Source organism: Mixophyes fleayi, chromosome 2, assembly GCF_038048845.1.
Source record: "Mixophyes fleayi isolate aMixFle1 chromosome 2, aMixFle1.hap1, whole genome shotgun sequence".
NCBI lineage: Eukaryota > Metazoa > Chordata > Amphibia > Anura > Limnodynastidae > Mixophyes > Mixophyes fleayi.
The window spans coordinates 251,725,165-251,744,860 of NC_134403.1; the positions used below are offsets into that span (position 1 = coordinate 251,725,165).

Here is a 19,696-nt window from a genome sequence, read left to right on the forward strand (position 1 = left end):
GTTTATATTTTATAAACACTACACTTGAAAGCTTGAGTCTTTCAATGAAAAAGTAACTGTCCATTGCACGAATATTTGCAACAGGGACAATTTTAGGGTTAAGAAAGTCAACTAATAACACTTCGACGCTGTCTGTCTTTATAAACACTACACTTGGAAGTTGGAGGAGGTATTGTGGCCCCGGCACCAAATTTACTAGGGCCACTCCACTGTGCAGTCCATATTTAGGTGTATCAGATATTAAACAACGGTGACAGTTGATGCCCAATTTTTTAATTATATTGTTGGCGCTGTAAAAAATTGTGTTCTGGGCACACCACACTACGCAGTCCATACCCTTTTTTGGTGGAATTCTGACCCGTGGAGGGTTTTTTAATTATATTGTGGCCTCGGTACCAAATTGTGTACTGGGGCCACCACACTACGCAGTCAAGAAAGATAGATGCGTATCATAGATAAAGTACATTCAGTGTTGTGGGGCAAATTGAAAAATATTCAAAATGCACTGACATTATCAAAAACAAGAGGTTTTCACACGCTGAAACTCCAACATGTATATGATGGAGAGGATGGAGGAGCAGCCGTATGTGCAGTGTAATGCAGACCTGTTGAAGGTTTTTTATATATTTTATTGTGGTGGCCAGTGGCCAGTCCTCTACGCAGTCCAGATACTATTTTTGGGTGTAATGCAGACCTGTTGAAGGTTTTCTATATATTTTATTGTGGTGCCCAGTGCCCACTACTCTACGCAGTCCAGATACTACTTTTGGGTGTAATTCAGACCTGTTGAAGGTTTTCTATATATTATATTGTGGTGGCCAGTGGCCAGTCCTCTACACAGTCCAGATACTATTTTTGGGTGTAATGCAGACCTGTTGAAGGTTTTCTATATATTTTATTGTCGTGCCCAGTGCCCACTACTCTACGCAGTCCAGATACTATTTTTGGGTGTAATTCAGACATGTTGAAGGTTTACTATATATTATATTGTGGTGGCCAGTGGCCAGTCCTCTACGCAGTCCAGATACTATTTTTGGGTGTAATGCAGACCTGTTGAAGGTTTTCTATATATTTTATTGTGGTGCCCAGTGCCCACTACTCTACGCAGTCCAGATACTACTTTTGGGTGTAATTCAGACCTGTTGAAGGTTTTCTATATATTATATTGTGGTGGCCAGTGGCCAGTCCTCTACACAGTCCAGATACTATTTTTGGGTGTAATGCAGACCTGTTGAAGGTTTTCTATATATTTTATTGTCGTGCCCAGTGCCCACTACTCTACGCAGTCCAGATACTATTTTTGGGTGTAATTCAGACATGTTGAAGGTTTACTATATATTATATTGTGGTGGCCAGTGGCCAGTCCTCTACGCAGTCCAGATACTATTTTTGGGTGTAATTCAGACCTGTTGAAGGTTTTCTATATATTATATTGTGGTGGCCAGTGGCCAGTCCTCTACGCAGTTCAGATACTATTTTTGGGTGTAATTCAGACCAGTTGATGGGTTTTTAATTATATTGTGGGGAACACTCCTCTACGCAGTCCAGAAAGATACCTCGTTGCAACGTTTTGTACTAAAAAAAAAAATATTGTTAGGTGTTTAGAATAGCCTTTAAATTAGTGGAAATTATTGTTATTGAATGTTATTGAGGTTAATAATAACGTAGGAGTGAAAATAAGCCCAAAAACTTGATTTTTACACTTTTTAGTTTTTTTTTCAAAAAAAATCCGAATCCAAAACCTTAAATCCGAACCAAAACCTTTCGGCAGGTGTTTTGCGAAACAAATCCGAACCCAAAACATCGAGAAAATCCGGATCCAAAACACAAAACACGAGACCTCAAAAGTCGCCGCTGCACATCCCTAATATATATATATATATATATATATGTGTATATATATAATTGCAAATGGGACAGTGGGGCCACCCCCCTTTTCATTGACCACCTTGTACAGGCGCTAAATTATTACCTGAACAAGTCAGATCACATTGAGTCTCTTCAATGTAACGTCAGCCACCGCTGCCGGCTTCTTCAGGGGCCGCAATTGACAGAAGTCTACCTTGGAAGCTGTCAGTTATTTCAATGAGTCAGCGAGCAGCTCTTCGGTTTCCTCCTGCCGGGGTAAGTACTGTCGGGTTTTCCACAGCCGGAAAATGGTACCCAACCCCTCCCCACATGCCATTACAGCTCCCCACATATCCATCACACCTCCCCACATGACCTTTGCCACTGAGAGAGGATGGTCCTTTGATGAACACAGCACAGATACTGAGAAGGAGAGAGTGTTCTATATATTGTACTGACTGTGGGGAAGGTTTGCATTAGCACCAGCCCAGAGACTGCCTTTCTACAGGGGAAGTATCCTGGTGAAAACTGTGAGTATCTGGGCGTTTTCAAAATAGCCCCAACCAACCCCACATAACATTAATAACTAACCCCCAACTGTAATGACCACCCTTAATAATGAGAGCCACCCTACATATTACTCTCCCCACACCCTAATAACGGTTATCACCCCATGTCACTTATGTCACTTACCTATCTTCCAAAGCAGATGGATTCAGCTACACAACCACATATAGAGAGAAGAGGGTTGGGGTGCAGTGGACAGGCTAGAGGACAGAAAGTAGGGTGGGAGGCAATGACTGGGATGGGAGAAGAGAGGTGGATGATGGGCGACAGAGGGGAGGGACTAGAAAGGAAAGCACCTCATTTGTGGCTTGACCAGTGGGAGGAGCCAGCCACCAGGAAGTATAGCAATGCCAGTTCTGTCCTCTTTATATTATAGAAAAAAAATGCTGGCCTCGGATGATGGGCCCTCTGGTCATTCCAGGACCCATACAGTGGTACCTCCCGTAACCCCCTGTGATGGTGGTCCTGTTCCAGTGGCGGATCCAGGAAGGGGCGATCGGGGCAATCGCCCCCCCTAGCAGGGGCTTGCTGCCGACGGCTGCACATTATGTGCAGGTCCGTTCTGCAGTGACAGTGTGCTGCCCGGCTGCTCTGATTGTGTTTTAAACACAATCAGAGCATTCGGGCAGCACACTGTCACTGCAGAACGGACCTGCACATAATGTGCAGCCGCCGGCAGCCTCAGAAGGCAGAAAGGGGGCGGGGCCTAAATCGCCCCCGGTACACCAATTATCTAGATCCGCCCCTGCCCTGTTCATAATTGCAAGACTACAGTAAAGCCATGTCAAGCACTTACACTTTTACTTTCATGGTTTTACTTGCACTAGATGAAAAAAAGCTAATTGCAGATTGGGATACTATTGTTTTAATGCAGATTTGCTTTTATGAGCAATATTTGTATTTAACCGTCAGTCTCTTAACATGTATTGTATAACTATTTGATGACAAACAAATTTATTTGTCATGGAAAATGACTTCTTGTGAAACAGCAAATCAGTACTAAGTTGAACGTCTAGGTACGCTTGGTGTTTGCAATTGTGGACCATGCTCTTATTGTTACAGAAGCATGCAGGGATTTTGTATGGGAAATGCGGAATTAGTAATTTCATTTCAGGGTGATGGCCAGCAGTAACAGGTTGGGTGCAGTGTGGTAGAGTATGCCACTGCTTCACAAATGAGATTTTGCTTTGCAGAAAGGGATAATAAGAAGGAGTAGAGCATGCACTTATTTGAAACTGTTCCTGGTTTTGTAGGGCAACAGAAGTATATTTTAGCTGTGGAAATAGACCTGAGACTTGTATCACCTTGAATGTGTTCGAAATCAATACTTTTACAATAAACAAAGTTCCTTGTGCCACCTATGAAGGGGTCATGGTTTGAATACTCAGGCACCATGGAAGCTTTTATCTTCCATTATGACCACCTGCTATTGGGTTCCAATCCCATAGGTTAAGACACACTGCCTGATATGGTCATACATATGAAAACATTGATAATGCTAATCTAGGTCAACTTCTGGAATATTCATAAAAACTCCAGACCACCTCATTTATAAAAACTTATGGCATTGACCCTAAAACTAATTGCTGCAGCACTCCACTTATAAGTTTACCACAGCTGCAATAGGTTCAATTTATTTCAATTTTGAGAACAAGAAAATTTTACCTCTTTTTAATCATAATTTACTTCATAACAGAAAATAAAAGAATCCAACAGAGTAATATAAGATTATTGAGAAAGCATTTGCTGAGATTGAAAACTATAATTCTTAGAAGGCTGTCTAACTTAATCCCTATAGGTGCAGACCCGTAGTGCAGATGAGCCAATGACAACTTTTGTGTTATGTAACGAGTGTGGGCATCGCTGGAAAGTAAGTAATACACCCCATTTACTGCCTCAACACACAACCCTGTCCTGCATGTTTGTTCAACCTCGTCCTCTTTTTGTCAGTAGTCTACCTGTCACTAATTTCCTTCATCATTGTCATATTTCTGATCTATACTGGCCCCCCTAATCATCTTATTTTGCCTCTGACACTTGGCTTGATGTCATTTTGTAAAATCAAACATTAATAATAGCCTAATTGCAATATACAGTTAGTAGCATACATAGCATTTAAAAAAACAAACAAAAAGCAGTTCTAACACTTTCTACTAACCTCTCCCTTTCTACTATTTTTGGCTAAATACCTTGGGAATTATTTAATTTAGTTGTTGGTGTGGGCTGTCCTATGGACTGATACCTCCTATTATGTCGAACTTACTCTTATTAGTTTTCCGTTTTGAACCTTGTAAACCTTCTCTTTTTATTTTGCAGTTTTGTTGATCTGCGACTATCAGTGTCAGCTATGAAATGATCTTCTGTGATCCAGCTATACCCCAGAATTAAAGCTGTTTAAAGCTGTTTTCTTTCATGTTTGTGCTTCTACCTTTTCTTACTCCCTGTATTTCTCCCAAGTAAAGATCCACAAGTTCACTTCTTACTTTTTATATATTATTGATAGGTCTGAGATAAATGTGTAGATTATCATGCTGGGTAGATGCTTCATTTAATAAGTTCAGAATTTAATTTTTAGGGGTGGGTTTTTCATTGACATTTTAATTGGTGTCACTGTTTCTATTAAAGTGTTTGAATGTCTTTATTTGTAATCTCCAACAAATTAACATAACTAATTATGACAACTTCATTCAAGGCACGTAAAAGGCATATATGGTAAAACCAGCTTATAAATATGATGTATTTTTCTTCCTGTATCTGTATTGTATTACCATCCTCGCCTCCAGTATTGGAAGTATGTGCTGTTTATTTCTGTAGATACAATAATCACAACAAACAGCCACTTGAGATCTTTGGTAATAAAACTGTCACAGCTATTGAATTATTGTTTCCTTTATTTTGCTATTTGGCAAATGAGTACTTTGTTAAGAGAACATAGTCACTCTCGCTAGATAGTTTAAATAAAAAACAAAAAATATATAGTTGCTAACATTTCAATAGATTTTTTTTGTTTTGTATTTTAAATACTCTTCTTCAATAAATATTAAGAACAAAACTCCAAGTAAAGAGGCCGGTGTATAATATACAGAGTGAAAGGATTGGTACTAAACAGTTGATCAGAATTGAAAATCACAGATATTTCTAGGAAAAATTGGGGATGAGTTACATTGATATGATTATGATAAACTATCAAATAATTTGTCGTTTGGCTTAGTAGGCACATTTGTCCAATTTTAATTCTCTAATTGCCCACTATAATCCAATCTTCCACTTACTACACCAACCCCCAAAGTAATTGGTACAAGTGAAATATTGGAGCAATTGTAAAGATAATCAATGCAATTGCAGGGACAATCCATCTTAATATTATCAGCTAGATTACTGGTTAGTCTTTTGTGAGGACTTGGTGAAGCCACAAGTCTTGTTGAATAGTTGAATTTCTCTAGACACAGATTTCATGTATATATATATATATATATATATATATATATATATATATATATATATATATATATATACCTTGGCATTATGCCAATTTTCTAAGTGTAACTATTAATATGGGGAAATGCAGATCTAACGTTTGTATCAGCAAGGCTGGTTTGTGTATGCAAGGAACGTTGCATAAGGAAAAAAATCAAACTGTAGCTTTCCTGTATTAAAAGGTCATTTTCCCCATGGTCCACAGTGACAGAGAACACATTATAACAAGACTACCTTGTTCTAATGCCTAAAAAGGAATTGGCCAATATGAACTTCAATCTCAGTCCCTATGTGCCCGAAAAACTCCAGAATTTAGGCAATGTATTGCTCAGGGCTGAATGCATGTAACTAGAGATGTTCACTGACCTCCATGTTCTGGTTTTGGTTTTGGATCTGGATTAACTTTGTGTTTTGGTTTTGGTATTAGCAAAACCACCCTTGCGTGTTTTGGATCCCTATTTTTTTTTCTAAAATCCCTATTTTTTTTGTGCTAAAATCACATAATTTTGCTTTTTTTTCCCCCCTACATTATTATTATTAACCTCAATAACACTAATTTCAAGTAATTTGAGTCAATTTTGACCACCTCACAGGTCACAATATTATTTTCATACACTTTCAAACAAAGACTGCAGCAGTTCTTGCCAGTGATAAGAAGAAGGCCATTGTTAAGACCAAAAAATCCACCTCTTATGTGTGGAATTATTTTTACCCAAATCCTGACAACAGTTGTCTAGCCATTTGTAGCATTGTAAAGCCACAGTCAGTAGAGGTAGGGACTTTAACCATCTAGGCACCTCATCCACGTTATGTCATTTGAAGCGACTTCATAGAAAGCTTTTGTGAAAATCAGAAACTTATGCTAAAAAATAACTACAAGCAGTCCAGAATCAGCTACCTACCTTCTCTCAGCTAGATCCCTGCACCTGCAATCTACACCCCCAACACCTTCATCATCAACATCCTCACAAGTGATCGGAGTTAGTCCTACATCCAAGTTTCTAAGGCGAGATGACTCCTCCCCTATCCAGGACTCCTCAGAAGAATCCTTGAGCGTTAGGACCACTACTGCTGCTGCTGGGGGTGGATCTTCAAACCAGAAGCAGACCAAGAAGAAGACTACTAGTAGTTTACAACAATTAACTGCTAAACAATACTTTGCAAGAGAAACCAAGTATGAAAGCTGTCACCCTGTCACCCAGTAACAAAGCGGATCACAGACGCCATGGTGACTATGCTAGTATTAGATCTGCGTCCAATATCCACTATTGATGCAGCTGGTTTTAGACAGTTACTTGAGGTCTTCTGTTCCCATTACCAAATTCCATCACAATACCATTTTACTAGAAAAGCTATTCCTCACCTACCAGAAGGTTCATAAAAATGTAATTAGTGGGCTACAAAAATGGCATTCTTTTCACTATATACTTAACCACAGACATGTGGACAAGGGGAACTGAGCAGACTAAAGATTATATGATTGTGACGGCCCACTGGGTTGGTGATTCGCCTTCACCAGGAGGGACAACAGCAGCATGTACCCAACGTTGCATTTTTCAGAGGCAGGTTACTCTGTGTATCATCTGCTTCACTAAGAGGCATATTATTATTATAATTATTAATATTATTATCGAGATTTGTAAGGCACCACAATCGCCGTACAGTAGGAAAGACAAGGACATACATAAAACAAGACATATGTAAAACAAGAACAGACAAGGCAGACAAAATGAATGGAGATATGAAAAAAAAAGGGTATGGAGGACCCTGCTCATTAGAGAGCTTACATTCTAAAGGAAAGAGGGCACAGCTGAAACAAGAGGAGCGAGTGTGGTTCAGATTGGAGATTGGGATAGTTGTGAGGGCAGGGCCGCCTTCAGAAATCATGGGGCCCAGTATGAGCCCCCCCCTATGAGCGCCCCCCCCATGAGCAACAGCGCAACACATACCTGGGGGCCAGCCAGGCTGAAGAGAGTAGCGGAGACCAGCGGACTGCAAGACAACGGGCCCCCAGGTAAGTATGTGTTGCGCTGTTGTACCGGGCCCCCTGGTGAGCCCGGGCCCGGTACAACTGTACCCCCCGTACCCCCCCTGATGGCGGCCCTGTGTGAGGGTGCATTAGTGTGAATAGTGGTATCGAGGATAAGGTCACCTCTTAAAAAGAGATGGGTTTTCAAAGAGCATCTAAAGATTTGAAGGCTGTGGGAAAGTCTGATTGAGCGTGTTAAGGAATTCCATAAGTGGGGAGCAGCATGGGAGAAGTTTTGAAGGCGGGAGTGAGAGGTGGTTATCAGAGACGAGACAAGGCGCAGGTCAGAGGTAATACTGCTGAAAACCTGTTTGAAAAACTAAGAGATGTCATTGCAACATGGCTTATGCTGCTTGGACTCTCCTGAGGATATGTGATTTCTGATAAAGCCACCAATATTGTTAGAGCATTACAGCAGGGAGAATTCCATCACATTTCCTGTTTTGCTCACACAATCAACTTGGTGGTACAGAACTTTTTTTTTTCTTTTCTTTCTTACCAACTGACCCAGATCTCAAGAGATGCAATGAGCTCCTGGTCAGCAAGCTGACAGTGCAAGTGGTACATTACACAATGATGTCTCCTCCTTCAGTTTCTCTGGAAATTGCTGCTAGGAAAAACCTTAGCTTTCCCAAGACACCCAGTGGTGATGCAGATGAGTCAGTACAACATTTTGACATTTGGTCTGGTCTAAAAGAATTACCCAAAAATCGTGACAGCTTTTCCGTAAAATGAACTACAAATTCCATGAGGAAGGCAATTACTGGCAATTACATAAAAGTACACAGACTTCTGTGTTGGTGGATTCGCGCGGGGATGAATTAGTATTGTTTGAGGATGAGGTACACACTGATGAGGGTGAATATAATGACACTGACAATGTAGATTGCAGGTGCTGAGATCTAGCTGAGAGAAGGAAGCTAGCTGATGCTGATATGCTTGGTACTATTTTGGGTAGAATGGCATGTTGGCAATTTTATGATTTTCTACAGTAAACTTTCACCTTTATTAGAAAGGTGTTTTTTTCTTTACAAAGGTACAAGCTTTTATTTACAGTTTTGTTTCCCTGACTTAAAACCACTATGCACTTGAACCTAGACTTCTACATGAGGTAGAGGGATTAGTATCATCATGACTGAGACTGAAGAGTGACAAGAACAATGCCACCCCTCCTGTTTCTGTATGAGCTATAGCACAGTAGAATGTCACTGGAGACTTTTAAGAACACTGACAGCCCTATTATTACAATTACTGGTTCAGCACTGAACCCTGCCACCTCTCCTGTTTCTGAGTGAGCTATGGTACTATTAAAGTAATTCTATCGTTTTAAAATAATCATTGCCCAATCAATTGAATGTGTGTCCAAAGCACAAAGTAATTTATTTTAGCAGATGTAAATAGTCAACAATTCAATACATTATTATATTATGATAAAGTACAGTACAGCACAGCCAATACCAAAAGATAAGTACATACCAAATGCAATCGCTTGCGCACGCTGCGCACCCACCGGACCCGATGGACAATATTCTGTATAGAATATTGTGTCAGAGTTGACTGAGGCCCCAGTGAGATGCAACTAATATATATACAGTCAGTGTTTCATTGTGAACAATAGAGATGACGTATATTGTTTCTATAGGTCCAGACGTTGGGTGGGTCCAGGCCAGACAGGTAATAGGTTGATTCAATCTAAGGAATCCAAAGGTGGGGGTCTTCTCTCCAGGGGGTCTGCTCCTTTTCATAGCCAGTATCATACAAAGGTTTACTCTCTAATATCAATAACTAAAGTATGCAATGTGCGATCTCTTCGCCGACTGCACCGGACAGCTGCTGATGATTAGGGCTTCAATATGATATCAGGCATGACACCTTTCCTATTACCTAAACCTTTAATAACACTACAATGTACATATAATCAACATATATATATATATATATATATATATATCTCTATATATATATATATATATATATATATATATAGACTAATAATAAACCGAATACTATCTGCTCCTGAGTTACAGTGTAACGGAACCAATATGAAATTATATAAATAACTAACTGTTGTAATGCGAGTGTGTGCGCGCGTATTTTACCGTGCGAATGCACCACACCACGTAACATGTGGCGTACGCTTCGCAATACGCACGGCAAACCAATATTAAACCAATATACTTTCGTTCATCCAATTATACGACTTCAACAGTCCACCCTTTGATAGTACAATAAACTATCACCTTAAAGATGTTATAAGCAGGATCTCAGTACCATGTTTCATTGTTATGTAATACAAATCCCCCTTGGTGTATGTCCACGCTGTTTGTAGATCTAAACAAGTTATCATAAGAGAGAGTCTTAATCCTCTAAACAACCTCTTCTTCTACTATAAACCGTACACTTCTGGAGCTTGGAGATAACCTTTTATATGCCCTTCAAGGGTGCAATAAAACACTTAATACATTATTTGGAACGGTACACGGTACAGTAGAACGTGTATCAGCTATACAGAATTCTCTACTACAGTTCTTCAAGTTTAACAGGTTCTTCTGTCCAACGCATGTCTTCAAGCTCAGAATACATTTAAACACTTCATGTTCATCAATAGCATCATCCTATGTCTATCAATAATGTCATATGCAATCTCCTTCAGCTTGCGTTAATATACACACATCTAATAAAGTCACCAGTTCTTTTCATCAACCCTTGTGGGCGGGCTATTGTCTGTTCGTTCTTCCCAGTCTCTCAATACTCAGATTTAACAGTGATTGGCTTGCAAAGCATTGGGAGACTTCAGACTAAGGGACCTAGGTGTCCTACTTTTTCCCTTAGTGACCTCCCGCCTATAGTTCGGGTACCTCAAGAATATTTAGTGGAAAGAGAACTAATCCTACTTGATATAATCACTGAGGCACGTGTGAGCACGCCCAGCACTTTGTTTGGTCTAAAACCTTACTCTCCCAAGAATGATAATCATTCTCAAGGATGCCTGCTCAAGTCCGAATATTACTGGACTGGCATCGCTGGGTGTGTCTCTTTTTTAACTATGGGGTCGCCGTACTTACGGACGTAATGCTACTCAGACAATAGCCCCTCGCACTTTCTCCAAGCTCCAAGGTTTCCAAATTTCCCTTTACCCCTGAATTGAATAGAGTAATTGGCCGGACTGATTATGCTACTAACTTCTTCCTCCCCAATACCTCCTTATCACTACCCGAACCAGTCTCTGTCACCTGCCAATAATCAAAAGAATTAACCGTCCTGAGAAGAGAGTGAAATGAGAGAACACAAAAGAGGAAAAACTACAACTTCATGCTGGACAACAGTCTTAGCCTTTGGCTCAGGTGCTACTAACTGCATTCGAGGCCTTCCAGTACAGACTCATGAGTGCCCTTGGACCCTTCTCTGAGTGTTGGCCCCTCTGCAGTGGGTGGTATGGGCACCAGTGTGTCTCTGCTACCCTTAAAGCCGTGAGGCTGGTAGCCTACACCTGGTACCTGTCTGGCAAATAACCTAAGCTTAAGAAATTTCTGCTCCACAACTTACTCTCCCGATCCAACATCCTGACAGTTAGTGTGACCTTTCAGGAAACAGTGTTTCGGACGTTCTTGATTACTGTCTCGCTATTTACCTTCTCTCAGGGTCTAACCTAGCCTCCCAGTTACAATCTCATCTCACGAGGGGTCAAGAACATTTCAAAAACTGACAGGTTAGGAGTCTGCCCAGGGGTGATCTCTTGGTAGCGGGAAAGGACTAGTGGCACTTCAATCAAGTTCCAACTCTTATTCTATTCAATTCATTCTACCGAGTACCACTACTTTATGTTCACACTGGTTTATGGCTAGCTGAAAGTATGTGATTTGTTACCACTACTCATACATTATACATCTATTATCAATAACATGAATACCCCTATCATCTATTATAACTCTAGGACTATCACATTAAATAACAAAAGCTTTGAGTATGAAACAGTAATACATTAGACACATTTCAATACACCTCTACCTAGACATATTTCATTGGTACACCTGTGTATACTTGAGGATCCTGCATGGTGGTAATTGGATGACGTGTATTTGTTTTACCTGGAGGAAAACCCATCAGCAGGAGGGATATGGGATGGCTCTATTGGTCTACCTTGTCCATCTCTCTAGAGTCCACCAGACTCCTCACCACATCTCTTCACCTTCCAGACAGTTTATCCCTCGGGTAACACAAATCTTCCTATATTAACCAATATGTGTATGCGTGCATGTGTGTGTGTGTTCACCTTTTTAAAACTAAAACAATACAACGAAAAACAAAACAAAACATAGATTTGTTAGCTGTCACATAAAACCCTGCTGTCTATTTGACAGCTATGTTCTCCCTGGTGTGACAGCCATGTATGGTTGTGCGTGTAAGTGTGGACCTTACTAGCAGCTACTTCAGTTGGTAACTGTGTCACTGTATAAAGTCCTCTATGTAGTGTCCTAATCATGTGCTGGTATTGCTATAAAACGATTTCTCAGTCACCTCAACATCGCCCCCTAGACTAGAAAAATGCTAAAGACCAATGTATATCAATCGATTTTCCCTCTGCCAACTCACATGTCATTCTCAGTACCTCATATTCAGCTACTTGACTAAGTGGGAAAAGGCAAAGGGGTCTCTTTCTATAACACTTTCTTCAAATATAACAGTATCCAGTACATGCCTGTCTAACAGTGAAAATTATAAAACATGAAAATTCTGCATTTTCTAGGGTTTCACATTATGTCGTATCTTGTGGTAAAAATCCTACTCCAATGTTCTACACAGAGATGCATATCTGTATGCCTATCCTCTAGCAATCTCCTGTCTCCACCCTTTGTGCATCCATAAAAAGGCACATTTTTGTACAGGAGGCACGAGCCAAAACAAAAAAACAAAACAGATATGCAATCTATAACACATGAATCGTATTTCCACAACAGAACCTTTCTGCTTAAAATCAGCAGTTTCTATACACATGAAAACAAAACCCCTGACTGTTTCTGTAACTCATATCAATCTAGTGTGTGTATCTCTGAATTTGTCTTATGTAAAAACATAAAAATATGTTTTAGCCCCATTGTTGAGACTGTGTCTGATTTTATCTCTACCAGAGCAGAGAGAGAGAGAGAGAGAGAGAGAAAGAGAGAGGGAGAGAGAGAGGTAGAGAGAGAGAGAGAGATGGAGAGAGAGAGAGAGAGCGGGAGAGAGAGAGGTAGAGAGAGAGAGAGAGGGAGCGGGAGAGAGATAGGTAGAGAGAGAGAGAGGGAAAGAGAGAGGGAGAGAGAGAGAGGTAGAGAGAGAGAGCGGGAGCGGGAGAGAGAGAGAGAGGTAGAGAGGGAGAGAGAGAGGGAGAGAGAGAGAGCGGGAGAGAGAGAGAGAGAGAGAGGGAGAGACTAGCGTTTGTGTAAAGAATGAGAAATAGGAAAGCAATGAATGATGGGAATACAAAGGTTTGAATACAAACATACATGTAGAAAGGGAGATTTTTTTACAACAAAATGACAGCTGGATTGGACTCTGACTCTATGGGGAAATGGCTGTATTCATTCCACTGTTCCCCTTAGCTATTTGCTAACTATGACCCCTCCCCATACTTGACTAGGGGTTCTTAACAGTGCAATCCAGTGTCGTCCGTCATTTGTTCATTAAGAACTCGGTATCTCATTGACTACATACCTTTTCAACGGACTTTTCTAACTTATAATAGAGAAATGTAAAAATGTACTCTTAGTGACTCATATTTTCTCTGAAATACATAAAACGATATTTTGGAGCAAAGTATGTACATACTTCATTGTTGGATAATGATTCTCAGCCAAACAAATTATCATGAGTCACTGCAGCCTAAAACAAAAGAGTGTTCCAATTGTCTATTGTTAATTAGTCTTTCAAGAGTAATTCTTCTATTTCTCTATCTCACCCCTTTTAAACACTTGTCTATACTTCTTTTGTGTCCCCTTTATCTGTGAAAAGAAAAACAAGATAGTTATCTTAAAACAGCAAACAAAACAAACATTTCTATTCTTTGCCGTCGGCTAGTGATTTAGGAAAACAAACATGTGACAACATAAAACGAACAAACAAAATCAACAAAGATTACTTTAAAAAAATATAAGTTTCTTTCTACATTTTGCACCTTAATGCTCACCACAGATTAACTCTAGAGTCGGCTATATTTCTCCCCCAGAATATTAGTTGTTACAGAGTGTGCAATCAATTAAAGGGGAACCTCTGAGAGAAGTGTACGCCTCCTTTGTGGATGTCTATGTGATTTTCAACCCAGGTATCCATTCTTCTCTCTACACAGTTCCTACTCATGTGTCCCTTCTTACGGCAGTAGAAACACATCCCTGTCATGTCTGCACAATGTTTTGCTAGGTGTCCCATTTTATTGCATTGAAAACACTTCCTCAACTCCTGTTGTTTCTCTTCCTTTTTACAATCTCTCCTAATGTGTCCTTGTTCTCTGCAATTGTAACATCTCACTATTCTGGGTTTCCTGTTATGTGGGTTGTATGCTGGTGGTCGTGTGTGCAGTCCCTCTAGTGCTGGGATACTTACCATCATTACCCTATCACTTAGTGCTTTTTCCTCTTTACATATATTTTTATCATGTTCTATAGCTGACTCCCTGAGAACACTTACAGTGATTCCTTTCCAGTTTGGTAATGAAGTTTGCACCCTTCTTTTCAAGTTTTCCCTGAGGCCATCCATTAGAACTTTAACAGCAACCTCCCTGTAATATACATTATCTTTTATGTCTGGTACCCCAGTATATCTGCCCATTGCTATCAAAGCTCTGCAAAAATAGTCTGCTGCATTTTCACTATCTTTTTGCTGGATACTAAAAATTTTACTCCAGTCCACTATCACTGGAAAATATATGGCCAACTGTGTGATTATATGTCTAATATTGTCCTGATTATCATCCTCGGTTAAGGATTCATCCTCCTCCAACATACAATCCTTAATGAACTTTTGTATATCAGTATTGAGAGGAAGACAGGTCTTCAATAATACTCGCCAATCGTTATTAGTTGGCTGATACATATTACCATAACATCTAATAAACTTCTGACATTTGGTCAAATCCTTCTTAGGATCAGGGAAATCAGACAAAATTGAAAATGTTTCAGACCTAGTGCATGGATCATGCTTTGCTACATGTTTTAAGGGAACATTACTATTCCTGTCTGCTTTCCCATTGGGAACTGCTGTTGTGCAGACAGGATGTAAGTCTACCAAATCATTAAAACTAGTTGCTGAAATTGCTGCTGCAGTACAATGGATGACTCCCCCTGTGTTAACCTTTTCATTATTCTCACCACTTTCAGCAGCTGCCCCTGCTGGTGGGACCGTTCCTCTTCTTTGTCCTGAAACATTACTTTTAACGTTACTTAAAACAACATACAACTTACTAGTTACAGTTTTTACATTTTTGGTATTGGCTGTACTTCCCACCCCGACCGAATTTATCGGGGGCGTGTTTGCGCTCAGTTCGCCACGCTTTGCAACGCACACTTCCGGAATGCTTGTTTCCGGTACGCTTACTTCCGCTGAACACGTGTTTTTCCTTACACTCACTTCCGCTGTGCGTTCGCTGCTCTGCCACGTGTTACCTTCCATTTGCCACAATTTTAAACAGTCATCATGTTTAATTCTCGTTTTTGTTGATTTAATCAACCGCACTTTATCTCTAACATTATTTAACACCTCTGAGTCAAGAGTACCTATGTTTGGGAAAGGTTTCACACACTCCCGGGTCATCTTGACCCATTTGTCGCAATATGCCGTAGCATACGCACCGTATTTATTATACATAACATATTTTGCCGAACCAACCGGCCATTCATTAGGCAGCACAACATGAACTATCTCTAGCATTTGCTTCATATCCATTGTGAAAACAACCTATTTCTCAACGCTACACAAAAAGACTTTTACCTGTTCTCTTTTGAAACAGAACTTACTAGAGATTTTTTTTTATTCCTGGACGTTTTCAACAGGCACGTCCCCTTAAAAATATCAATGCCCTTCCTAGTTTGAGTACTTTACCACTGTCAGCACCCGATATCAATCAAGAATATCAGTGGTTGCAGCGTATTTCTTCCCACATCTCCCAAGTCGCAATCACGGCTGCACTAAATCAACCATGCGGTCCAATCGCACCGCCTACGGATACTAACTATCGGTAAGCTTTGCGATTAATATTTGAGAATGCCGCGAAAACCTGTTATTTTCGCTTTGAGTATACCTGCCAAGTATACTCTGTGGTGTCTCTTTATCACCTGCTCTTTGTTAGAACAGAACACCACTCACACAAAGGTTTCTTTATATCCTGCTCAGCCCTAGAACAGAACCTTTGTTGTCAGGTCACCTTTTTTTAACATGCCCCGTCAGACACACCTGAACTAAAGCGCTATCAATTTTCAACAGTTCCACACTGCCCTCCCAATACTTAATCAAGGCCCTGCCATGCGGTCCAACCGCACTGCTCAGAGATACTAGTTATCTGTGAACATCGTGATTAGTATTAGGCACACGTGTAAAAACCTATAGTTGCCTATAGTTACCAGTATATTTTTGCCTTTATATATTCATTCACATACACACACATAACCTTTGTTTTCTGTACAGAAAATAACTTTCCCAAACAATGGCACGATCTTTTCAGAGACTTTACCAAGTGCTTACAGTATGCATATAACAACTATCAAAACTATTGTTCAACCACGTGGCAAATCTACCGGAAGTTCGCGTACGCACAGCAGGAACTACACATACGCACAGCAATGCAATACACTTTTAAAACATAAAACGACAATAAAAAGAAACATTTTTCTTTCTTGTCCCTAGATTCTAATTAGCGTTCCTTCAGTCTATGCAACAACGGACATTCGGTTTCGCAACACACAGTGAACCACAGGTATTAGACGTATTACGTTCTTTCCTGCTTTATACGACGCGTCCGTCCATCCACCCTTTGTTGAGGAACCGAATATCGTAAGCGTTGCATACCTGCCGGTAACGTAATTCCTAACTCACGAGCCCCCATATTATTAAAGTAATTCTATCGTTTTAAAATAATCATTGCCCAATCAATTGAATGTGTGTCCAAAGCACAAAGTAATTTATTTTAGCAGATGTAAATAGTCAACAATTCAATACATTATTATATTATGATAAAGTACAGTACAGCACAGCCAATACCAAAAGATAAGTACATACCAAATGCAATCGCTTGCGCACGCTGCGCACCCACCGGACCCGATGGACAATATTCTGTATAGAATATTGTGTCAGAGTTGACTGAGGCCCCAGTGAGATGCAACTAATATATATACAGTCAGTGTTTCATTGTGAACAATAGAGATGACGTAGATTGTTTCTATAGGTCCAGACGTTGGGTGGGTCCAGGCCAGACAGGTAATAGGTTGATTCAATCTAAGGAATCCAAAGGTGGGGGTCTTCTCTCCAGGGGGTCTGCTCCTTTTCATAGCCAGTATCATACAAAGGTTTACTCTCTAATATCAATAACTAAAGTATGCAATGTGCGATCTCTTCGCCGACTGCACCGGACAGTTGCTGATGATTAGGGCTTCAATATGATATCAGGCATGACACCTTTCCTATTACCTAAACCTTTAATAACACTACAATGTACATATAATCAACATATATATATATATATATATATATATATATCTCTATATATATATATATATATATATATAGACTAATAATAAACCGAATACTATCTGCTCCTGAGTTACAGTGTAACGGAACCAATATGAAATTATATAAATAACTAACTGTTGTAATGCGAGTGTGTGCGCGCGTATTTTACCGTGCGAATGCACCACGCCACGTAACACGTGGCGTACGCTTCGCAATACGCACGGCAAACCAATATTAAACCAATATACTTTCGTTCATCCAATTATACGACTTCAACAGTACAGTAAAATGTAACTGCAGATTTAGATCAAGCCTGCAAGCCCTAGTATTTCTATTTCAGCAATAACAATTAGCAATGGAGCTTTCCTCTTTGTGTGTGACCTATATAACACCGTACAATTTAACTGCAAATTCAGAAGACCAAGCCTTCCAGCCCTAATATTTCTATTTCAACAATGACAATTAGCAATGGAGCAATGGAGCTCTCCTCTTTGTGTGTAACCTAAATAACAGAGTACAATTTGACTGCAAATTCAAAAGACCAAGCCTTCCAGCCCTCGTATTTGTATTTCATCAATGGCAATTAGCAATGGCGCGCTCCTCTTTGTGTCTTACCTATATAACACAGTACAATGTGACTGCAGATTCACACCAAGACTGCCAGACCTATTAATTCTATTCCAGCAATGACAATTAGCAATGGAACTCTCCTGAATGTCACTGGAGACTTTGAAGAACACTGCTACCCCTCCTCTTTCTTTTCTACCTATGACACTGCCCAACTGCTCTAGAGACTGCCAAGAACTGTGCTACCCCTTCTGTGTCCTTCTGTTAAATGGTGCTGGATCGCCGTGGAGGGCGGTACTTATAGAATCCAAAACTCGCGAGATCCGACAACATAACAATGATGTTTTGCCTTGTTTTCAATTCCGAGGGCATGGTTTTGGATCTGAATTAACTTCATGTTTTGGTTTTGGTTTTAGCAAAACCGCCCTTGTATGTTTTGGTTTTGGATCCCAATTTTTTTCTAAAATCACATATTTTTGCTTTTTTCCCCCCAAAATTATTACATAATAACATAGTTGATGAGGTTGAAAAAAGACACCAGTCCATCAAGTTCAGCCTATTTTGGATCTCCTGCGATCCTGCCCTTATATTTGAAATTGATCCAGAGTAAGCAACCGCCAATCTGTCTTGATTGTGAAAATCCCCCCAATATTGCAGTCCTATTTTTACCCTATATCCACTACTATCCTTAATTTTAATTAACGGTCGTATCCCTGGATACACTTTTCTGCTAAAAAAATTTGTCTAGCCGTTTCTTAAAAGTATCTATTGAATCTGCCATCACAATCTTCCCTGGCAATGAATTCCATATTTTGACTGTCCTTACTGTAAAGAACCCCTTCCTTTGCTGGTTGTGAAATTTCCTCTCCTCTAACCTTAGGGGGTGACCGCGTGTCCTGTGTATAGTCCTTGGGGTAAAAAGTTCCCATGAAAGTTCTCTGTTTTGACCCTTAATGTATTTGTACATAGTAATCATATCTCCTCTTAGACTCCTCTTTTCTAAAGTAAACATGCCTAAACTGGCTAACCTTTCCTCATAACTTAATGACTTCATACCCTTTATCAATTTTGTTGCCCTTCTCTGAACCCTTTCTAGTTCCAAATGATCTTTTTTATAGAGTGGTGCCCAGAACTGTACTGCATATTCAAGATGAGGTCTTACCAACGATTTATACAGTGGCAAAATTACACTATCTTCCCTTGCATCTATGCCCCTTTTTATGCATGCCAATACTTTGTTTGCCCTTGTAGCTGCTGCTTGACATTGAGCACTATTGCTAAGTCTACTATCTACAAGCACTCCCAAATCCTTTTCCATTATAGATTCTCCTAAATTAATTCCATTTAATTTATAGATTGCGTTCTTGTTTTTGATCCCTAAATGCATAACCTTACATTTATCTATGCTAAACCTCATATTCCATTTGGCCGCCCAATCCTCCAGTTTATTTAAGTCCCTCTGTAGAGAAGCTACATCTTGCTCTGATTTTATTACATTACAGAGTTTAGTGT

The 19,696-nt window shown here is 39.9% G+C and overlaps 1 protein-coding gene across 19 annotated transcripts in view; it reads left to right on the forward strand.

Moving 5' to 3' along the window:
- The window catches only part of LOC142138839 (transcription elongation factor A protein 3-like), a 90,089-nt gene extending 84,801 nt beyond the window's left edge, over window positions 1-5,288 (forward strand). For all 19 annotated transcript variants that reach the window (XM_075195857.1, XM_075195855.1, XM_075195852.1 and 16 more), the window contains 2 exons: window positions 4,214-4,285; window positions 4,732-5,288. In XM_075195857.1, the coding sequence (XP_075051958.1) occupies window positions 4,214-4,285; window positions 4,732-4,740 (81 nt within the window). In that variant the 3' untranslated portion in view covers window positions 4,741-5,288. The remainder of the gene's footprint in view (window positions 1-4,213; window positions 4,286-4,731) is intronic.
- The last annotated feature ends 14,408 nt before the right edge of the window (window positions 5,289-19,696 follow it).